This window comes from Colletotrichum phormii (assembly GCF_030913505.1).
Source record: "Colletotrichum phormii strain CBS 102054 chromosome Unknown BDP81scaffold_37, whole genome shotgun sequence".
NCBI classification, from domain to species: domain Eukaryota; kingdom Fungi; phylum Ascomycota; class Sordariomycetes; order Glomerellales; family Glomerellaceae; genus Colletotrichum; species Colletotrichum phormii.
Window position 1 is genome coordinate 371068 of NW_026851479.1, and position 9720 is coordinate 380787.

General features: G+C 50.6%; 2 protein-coding genes across 2 annotated transcripts; one reads left to right on the plus strand and one right to left on the minus strand.

Moving 5' to 3' along the window:
- Positions 1-293: 293 nt before the first annotated feature.
- Positions 294-932, plus strand: BDP81DRAFT_400482 (uncharacterized protein; the record flags this gene model as incomplete). The annotated part of the gene is made up of 1 exon (XM_060588695.1): positions 294-932. One exon carries the CDS (start codon positions 294-296, stop codon positions 930-932), a length of 639 nt encoding a protein of 212 aa, XP_060438322.1.
- A 1452-nt stretch (positions 933-2384) lies between these two features.
- BDP81DRAFT_334761 (uncharacterized protein) lies at positions 2385-4041 on the minus strand (the record flags this gene model as incomplete). Its single annotated transcript, XM_060585792.1, has 2 exons — positions 2385-3299; positions 3349-4041. 2 exons carry the CDS (start codon positions 4039-4041, stop codon positions 2385-2387), a joined length of 1608 nt encoding a protein of 535 aa, XP_060438323.1.
- Positions 4042-9720: the final 5679 nt, after the last annotated feature.

Below are 9720 nucleotides of genomic sequence, written 5' to 3' on the forward strand. Positions count from 1 at the left end.
AGTCTTGTGAAGAACTGCTTGATGCTCCCCTTTGAGGCTGGATCAAGACCATTGTGCAACTACTTCTCTTCATTGGTACAGTTAGAATAAGCTGCCTCAGAATGTTGCAGTTGTATATGAAGACACGAGATGCTCTTCATCTCCTGTTTCGAACATCAACGACTTACAGACAGACCAGGAAACCAATACATCACCTCAGAACAAGCCAGCATCAATCCAGCTTTTGCTTTACAGAATACTATACTTCCCTGAACCCTCAAAACGCATCACTCTACTCCCTCAAAATCAACAAGATGCCCGGCGATAGGCAGAAATCCATCATCGGCAAGGTCTTTGGCGGCATAAAGATCAAGATGGATAGAATCACCAACGGAAAATACCAACGCCACTTTTGCGCGTCGCGCCAGATCGAGCCCTCGCACTGCCGCCGCCTAGTCATGATCGAATGCACCTACGACGTCCCCATAGGCCCGAACGAGTTCAACGACATAATCACCAACTGGTTCGACCCGCACCACGGCACACTGCCCATGGGGCTCTACAAGAAGATGGCCAGCATCGGCGTCATGAAGAAGCACTCGGACGGCAAGCACACCTCCTTCCGGCTCTTTGTGATGTTTGGCGAGGGTATTCCCATCGAGCAGTGCATGAAGCGTGGCGATCCGGATATTTTGCCCGATGTTCTGAAAATGTTGTTCCCGTTGAGTAGAGTTCTTAGTGCGAAACGAGAGATTATTACGTGTGATGTGTCTCGGGATGTTTTCGATTCTCATGTCACGCTTCACGAAACTCGGTGCTGGAAGGGAATTTGGTACGAAAAGAACGGGGAATCGGAGCCAGCACAGGCAGTAGGAACAACGTCGATGCTGAAGTGGAAGGCATTCCGAGAAAATATGTGCTGGCGGCCGAAGTATGGTTATGGGTCTTATTAGAGTGCTTTGTTTTGTCTGGTTTTCCGGCCGCTATATAGAGATCGAGCGTCATGTTCTGGGCATTAGTGGGTATTGAAGGTATGAGTTTAATCAATTTCTAGAGCGAACTTCACTAATCCACTGCAACACCGCTTGTATCATATTGTGACTGTATCAGGTGAAAGGGGTCAGTTAGTGTAACATCTATGGCGTAGTATCGAAATTGAAGTTGAAGTTGAAGCTCCCAAGCCTTGACTACATGGTCATTCGGTCCATGGTTGTATAAAAAGATGAGCCGGTTCCCGTTCGCCAATCTACATTGAAGACGAATACCGCAGTGTCGCACACATGCTAGTCCCTGCATCCGTTTGAAGGCACGAAAGAAACAGCACCGCGGGAATAGCAGGCGCTCGTAGGATCGCCCATCATCCCATGTATATGCGGCTGATCTAACCCACCGACGGTCCGTTGTAGAACTGGGTCAGAATGCTTGTGACGAACCCAGAACACTCTCAGGATATGACGTAGTCCGGATTCCGGTTCTGACCTCACCCCATTGTGTTTAGTCTCAAATAAGAGCTGACCCAATTGTTACAATCCTGAGAAGAGTATCGCCCTACTGATTTGGTTACCAACAACGAAAAACACCAAATTGCCACTATTGTAAGGCACAATAATGTGCAAATCATACAAACGGGTAGCTCCTTTCTGTGTCTTGTGCAAAGGAACCGAGGGAGAGGATTCGATTGGGTGTGGGGCTGGTCATCCAATCCATGAGGTGATGTCGACATTGGTTCGTGTTTCTACTCCGTGCGCGCTTCCCACTGCCGAGTGGGAAGACTTTGTTGTTGGTTCCAAAGTCTAAATAGCGTCAGGACTTGGCTCTCACTTCGAAATGCTAGGCGGTACCAGAGACGATGGGATGAAACCCCCAAAATAGGTCTAGCCTTAATGGAGGACCAGCATTGGCCTCGGCACATTTTTGTTTGGAGAACTGTCGTGATCTTTAATGTGTTCAGGAACGGGTTGTAGTTATCCTGGAGAGTCGGCATTGCAAATACATGTTCTCGAGACTGAGAGGAGGATGTGGCTCGCGGCGGGCACTCTGTCTCATGACTGCCTCGCTTCTTAAATTTCTAAGACGCTGAACACAAAGAGCCCATCTGTGAGTAGGTGCCATTCATCACTTGCTATTCTAATGGGTAATGGACCACGGTATGAGATAGTCAATTGCTCCGAACAGTTCTGTACTTTATTCATCTCAATCGGTCTTACATGCATCGTTACTAAATATGGTATCACTCCTCAAAATCAGTCTGATAACTGTAGCCGCCCCGCCCTGGTATCCCAACTCCCGCAATACCTCTTGTGCGCCCCAAATCATTATGCTCAAAGTAGCCGACGCCGTTCCTGCTAAACTTGAGTCCGTATTCGTACAATTACATCCGAATTGTCGTTTCAGCCATCGCCATCTCAAATCTCGTTCATGAAAAACCTGGCCTGGCTAATACCAGAAACGTCTGCAATGTAGAGGAGGCGACCTCTCAGATATCGTCTCTGTCTAGGTGTGGCGTAGTCGCTCTTCAAGGCCATGGCAAGCGGCCACATGACAATGAGTCCGGCCTCGCCCTTGAGCGGGTCGTCTGGCTTCGTCGTGCCGCAGGGAAACTGAGAAACAATGACGCCGTACCCATTCCAGCTGCAAAAGTACGGAACCGCCGAAACAATGTCGTCGACACGGGCGCTTGCAGAGTGTACCAGGTCTCCGTACTCGTCGTAGTCGTTCAAGCCTTCTCTACCAGCCGATGCCAACCACGAGCTAGCGCGGATCATTGTCGTGATGAGGTTGAGGTGAGACGACCATGTAACCAAGTGCAATACGGCCATGGGCAGGTTAAAGAACTTGAATACTTGACCGTCGAAGGTGAGTTCCGTATCAAGCTCTTCATCGGTTCGGTCAAAGACCCATTCAGCGACCTCGACCTTCCACTGTGGATTCGGGTTTTGTCGGAGCTTCTTGAACTCTTCTTCGAGTTTCCGACACTTTTCCAGGAGCTCGAGCATCTTTTCCACAGCCTCTTCGGTAGGCTCTCTCGCGAGGGCGATGATGCGGTCTACACCCTGCTGAAGTTGGTTGCAGAGAAGGCTGATGTCGACGATCGCGCGATTCGGTCGTTGAACCGCCTCGTTGTACAGTATCCACGAGTAACCGGACATTTCTGAGTCCTTGAACATATTCTGGACCGATATGCATTGGTTGCGTGTCATGGCGAACATTTCCCGACCTTCGTCCGTCTCTAAGCACTTTTGGCCGCGTACTTGAACAATCTTGGCGGCGCCCTTCAGATGGCTGATGTACTCCTTCATTGAATCTTTTGACATCAATGTCTGAAAGATGTCAGTATAAAGCTGCGCTATGCCCACGATGTAAGCTCACCTCGTAGAACGCCAACATAAGAACGGCCCCCAGGGTCTGATCACTGTCGATCTCCTTAGGATCGGCAATCGCTTGCCCGACCGCTCGTAAAGCGGCCACATGGTGCTCCTGTGCACGAAGTAGGGCAGGTCCTCTTGCTCCTTTCGACTGTCGCATCGCCAAGGCGGCCATGGATGTTGCCTTAAATGCAGTTGAAAGGCAGACTGAGATCTCGCCACGCCCGAGAAAACGTGGCAGAAAGGCGTAGTAGCCCCGAGCTGTCGGTGTCAAAGGTACGTTGACAAACTCGGAGAGAAAAAGACACGAGGCTTGCTCGTCGAGCGGATTTGTCAATCCTCCTGGTACGTTTTTGAAGCATTCGATGAGGTCACCCTCTTCGTGTCCGATCTTGAATGGGAACGAGTTCCGTCTTGGTGGGCTTAATGACATTGTCCTATCACAACAGTATCCGGGTGATCTGTTGTTTGCTTTTATCGACGAGTCGATGGACGACATGTTACTATCGGTGCTATTCGTTCTCATATTCTTGAGTTTGCCGGCGGACTTTGACGAATCGCGAATGACAAGACCGTATCCTGGACAACGTCTCTTCGACTTCGTGCATCTCATGCAGAAGGGCTTTGCCTCATCGCATTTGACCTTTCTTATCCTACACAACTTGCATCCGCCCGAAGGCTTCCCCGTGTAGACCATGTTAATGAGGTGTCGTATATTCCGGCAGTATGTATGATTGAATGAACAAGGAAACCGAGAACGACCCAAGATTAAAGGAAGGCGGGAGATGAGCTGAAGAAGGGGAAGGGAATCAAAGGGCAGACCCTGCGGCTGACTCGAGCAAGCTTTCGAGCTTGTCGCCTCTAGGGTTTTAAACCAGAGAGCCGGGAGATCAGTATCCTTGGCACCCCTCCGACACGGACCAAGATCAGAATGGAGTGTTACTCAGGTCATGTGATGAGACCAGGCTGCTTCTGGTCAGGGTTACCGCTGGAATTGCTATCACAGACTTAGGTGTTGGCCCCTTAGGTAACGGGTCGCGTCCTTCCCGTCCGCTTGAGCACGAGTGTCCGAGGACGGCATGCGCATGATGTGATGCCGGTGCGCTCGGTTAGGATGCAAGCCAAGATCACAGATCCCATCGTGTTTTGCATCTGGGCTATTTACAGCTTGAACTATCCGCGGAACATTCGTTTGGATCTGATACCCAAAATTGGGAACTAAAGCCCTCGCTTATGGCTCACTCGGCCGGGCGTGCAGGTGTGGAGGGCACCCAGGCACAGGAAGATTCCAAAAGATGCTGCAGCTTGGGTCTTCGTATCATCAGCAATCGCTGCAGGTAATGATGAAGCCGTGCGCGCTGTCATTGTGTGACAGGCATCGTAACGCATGTGCTCTTTGACCTTCCCACGGTCTCGGTCTCGCACGGAGAGAGACGACGTTTCAAAGACACTGAGAGTGAACCTGCTCAGCTCCCTTTTTCGGTGTTAATATATCGGCCGAGCGCCCTGGAGTTGTATCGTTTCACTAGGTCTCTGACGGATCCGAAAGCCACTACGCTTCATGATCCGAGCTCCATGGCGATCTGCTCCATCTCCTCCCTTCGTCCAGCTTCCGCGAAGAGACGAACGTTGAGTCACACGGGGCAGCTACAAGCACTTGATGGCTGCACAATAAGGATGACGTTGGCCATTTTTGACTCGCTTAGAACAAGGACTTTCCTATCTAAGTAGCGGAACGCAAAAGCTTGTTTTGATCTGGCCCGGATGTCCTCCACAACCCGGCCGAGTATGCCGTCCGATCAAGTGTCGAGGAAGCACTGGGAGAGAAAGCTTCGATGTCAAAGGAGCTTAGTACGGCTGGTGATACTACTAATTGCAAGGGCGATCAGACGTAGCCTGTGCAACCTGTTCAACATGCCCAATGATCCCTCACATACCGGGTTTGGAAAGGTCTGGTCGAGAGAATGCTGTGACTGCGTTCATATGTCGAATTGAGCGAATAAATTTGCAGTTCAATGACGCCTAGATGTGGAAGTCAATACTACGAAGCTATCAGACTAACATCACAAGTTGGAAATTCTGAATTTACACGGGTTGTTCAACTTCGACTGGAAGGTTCTTGGCACAGAATACTCTAGTTCGGAGAAGATATTTGAAAACGAATGTGTTCGGTTCTTTTAGCATCACTCAAGTGAGGGTAGAAAATAGTATGAATGAATCGCGAACAACTGGATGGCCGATTCCGATTTTGCTCAATAACGACCGTCAGATCAAACCGCAGGATACAAGAAAGTTATTATACGTAGTCTGGCAGGAAAGACCTTTTGCCGATTTGCTTTTTTCAGCATCGCAGGGTCGCACGTCACAATGATTGTATTCAATCGCTTCATTTCGATTTGCTGGCACGACAAATCTTCAGCGCTGAGACATAGAGGAAGGACTTGAAGTTGAGAGTATCGATGATGGTTTCTTTGAGTTGCCTTGAGACATTTGATTCATCGCATCGTCCATACTTACCTCGAAGTCACGAAGAAGCCCGTCATTCTCAGTGATCATGATACGAGGCACAGCCTGCACCATAACATCCATCAACAAAAGCAAAGCAATCTCAACCCGCATCCTAAAGAGTTGTTGTAGTTGAAAATCTCAGACTATGATTATGTTCTTCATAGGTACTTGTAATTGTCAGTGGACAGGTCATGTCCTCCTCGCACCAGGGCGGCGCTAGGACTGATCTATATGGACCAAGGTCCATCGAGCGTCATTGTGATACGGCTAATCAAATGCCGCTCGGCAGGAATTTGATATCGAACCCGAGGAACTTCAGTAATCAACAATTGTTTGGTCAAATGAGATAATTATCGAACTATTTGATAATGATAAGCTTGAAATCTTCATACAGAGAAACGTGCATCGCGTAGCAGATCCTCTGCCTAGCCCAATCAGAAGTGATCTTCGGCAGAGTAACTCGGATCCTGCCGTGAAACGGAACTTTGCAGATCGGAGTATTCAACAAGCTCCTAAGATCTCATATCGTCGACGGCGTCAGATTTTGTCGAAGGGGGTCATCCTAGGTCGCATTGTTAAGATAGGCAATAACAGCCCTGAAAGACCTTGATAATGCCTGTATGTCTCTGAAATGAAATAACGTCCGGCGAGGATGACTGATCACAGGCCCAACATCAAGGACAGCTCGTCAAATGTTACCGGCCGCGTAAGTCAAGTGTATACAAAGTCGTACACAATCAGTCGCGTCTGAATGTATCACACCTTTTTCAAACAAAGGCATGTGCCTAGTCTCATTCGGTATTTCGTCTTTCGACAATTAGCATATGATAGGAAACACTTCGGATAAGTAGGAATGTAGGTTTAAGTTGCGATTTGCAGTATTTGCTGCCCAACAACCCAGATACACAAAACGCGAAAATGGATTAGGGTTCTCGGTTTCTTAGCCGTGTAAAACTCTGCGTTGGAAAGTTGCGGTCCTCCGGAGGGGTCTTTGCTGGTCTTATTCGGTGATAGAGTTTAAGTCCCGGGAAGACCCCCATGGCATAATTTGGACAACTTTGAGTTGTATCTAATCATGGTTTGACCCCGCCCGGGAGATCGTACATATCAAAACTTTCATTAGGGGAGTCTTTTGACTGCTCATAGCTAAAATTCAGGAAAATTACGCGGTTCTAGGGCGGATATAATATTATCGGGCGGAGGTAGGCTGTTACGACCCAACATGCATGACCAAGAACAAGGTCTGCCCCGCAGGCTCTGCCCCGCAGGTTCGCGGTGGCTACAGCGCACCATGTATGCAGAGGACAAGGAACACTAGGCACCCTCTCACGGAACGGAAGAACTATGGTACAAGTCACGTGATGATAAGATAAGACATGAGCGGCCATGGTGGGGCCATGAGCGCTCATGCCAAGTAATGAGCGCTCATGGGACTGCAACTTCTGAACACATACCTCGAAAGGTACCCACTGTTAGTAATTGTTAAGGTTATAGAGGGCTACGGCCCACTGCACTATCATCTCTCAACATCAGCCCATACGAGCTGAATTCCACGACCATGGCGGTCTCCCTAGATGTAGGGCCATCGATCACGGTTCACGGGGACGCCGGTATATTTCGGCGGTCGGGACGAGTCCGGAAGCCGACTGCCAAGGTCAGAGTGGTTGAGCAGGTTAACCACCAGGACAACTCTGAGCTTAGAGACGAGATCAACAAGCTTTCGAATCTTGTCCAGGACCTCCTACGTCGGGACGCCGAGAGGGAACAGTTTTTGAAAGACTGTTTGACGAAGATCGAATCCTTGGAGAGAGAACTTCAGGAGGAGAAACAGCGTTCAAACCGGCATCAACGTGGTCTAGCAAGGTCTATGCACGCTATTGGCACAGGGCCTAGCGAGACTGACCTGAGTTCCCAGGGGCATCCCTCGCACACAACCCAGAACCAGCCGCCCCCAGTCCGTTCATACGCGGCGGCGGCGAGCCAGCCACTGTCCAGAAGACAGGATGAACCAACGCCAGCCAAACAAGCCGCAAAACAAGCTACAAACCGGGCGGCCTTAAAGGATCTACGCGTCTTCGCGCGTCTATCGCCTGAAAGCCCGCTTCGGAACGAGAAAGCCTACGACATATACATCTTCGTTCGGGAAAGGCTAAGTCCCCAAGCCCGAGAAGCCCTCAAGGGGGTCGACCATGTCAAGACAGGATTAGCACTCCTACCTTCGTCAATGGATGGTGCAAAAGTCCTGCTAGAGAACAGAGAACAGATCGCTGCCCTTCTCCAAGCGCAAGCGATCGAGCAACGCGATACCTGGATCCGAGCCTATATCGCAAACGTCCCTTACACCAGGCATTGTCTGGTAACCAACACTGAGCTGGAAATCACGACCGAGGAGCTCCTTGAAGAGATCCAGGTCTCGACGAAACTCAAGCCTGAAAAAGCACACTTCTCTAGGAAGGACGAAGTCGAAAGGCTAGGCACGGTGACAGCCTGGTTCAAGGCGGAAGCCGTAAGGCAACTACCAAGACGCCTCCGTTTGATGGGGGCCAGCGTTTTTGTAAACCTGCAGTTCCCGAAGGAGAAGAGGTCTCCTCAATGTCTCCGCTGCGGCGGTTTTCACAGCGAACGAACGTGCACCAGAAGGAAGAGATGCCTCAAGTGCAGCTCTCCTTCCCACACAACTGATCAACACCGGGCACCCTGCGGCGGCACTGAGGGTCACGATGGCTGCGACTGCCCCTTTAAATGCCCGTCGTGTAACGGGCCTCACGCCGCCTTCGATGCGACTTGCCCTATCCAACCCAAAGTGGTGAAGGGGGTAGTCCAGAGGAGGGATAAGGCTCAGCTACGGGCCATCCGAGCTGAGGGAGAAAGATTATGGAGAAATGCGACCCAGCAGTCGCATCGACATTCCCGTGAAGAAGAACAAGCGATGGACTGTACCCCGGCGAATGAGACACAAAAGAAGAATACAGCCCTCTAAAACCCTGCAAATCATGCAAGCGAATGTGGGCAGGCGGGCATCCGCCCACGAAACAGCACTGAACCTGGCTTACGCAGCCCAGATCGATATACTCCTAATACAAGAGCCGTCTATCCGTTCGGAAGAGAGGAGGCTCACAAGACACCACCCAGGTTTTGAGACTTTCACCCCAGTAGATAACTGGACCGAAGACCGTCCCAGGGTACTTACCTACCTCCGCAGAGGAACTGGGGTACGAGGCGTACAAATACGGCCTCTACCCGATCCATCCACAGACCTGCTCTTCTTACGACTCCTCTCAGGAACGAAGGAGGTCCTCACAGTCATCAACGTATACAACGCCCCTCGTGGCTCTCTGCGATCTGGCCAGGCTCTCAGGAACATCCTAGCGGCCTGGCAACCCAAACCTGAGGATCGAGTACTGATTGCGGGGGATTTTAACTTACACCATTGGACGTGGCAGCCCGAGGCCACGAGTTCCCCGGACGCTGAAAACCTAGTAGAATGGGCAGAAGCCGCTAGCCTTGTCCTAATGTCACCTATAGGTGAACCCAGGCACAAAGGCGGCAACACCCTAGATTTATGCTGGGCGTCCAGCAACCTCCATGGGGCTTCCACCAGCATAGAAACGTCACTACACACGACATCAGACCACGAATCTCTGCTTACCCGGGTCCCCTTGGCCCTGATCGATTCACCCAGCCAGACCCCGGGAAGGTTTCGGCTCGACACGATGGACGAGGAGCTTTTCCTCGGCATCATTAAACGCAACTTACAACCCATGCGCCGCACTGCAAGCAACATCCAAGACCCACAGTCTTTAGATCTCCTAGCACAACAGCTTACGGACTGTCTTATTAAAGCACTCACGGCTTCCACAAAGCGCAC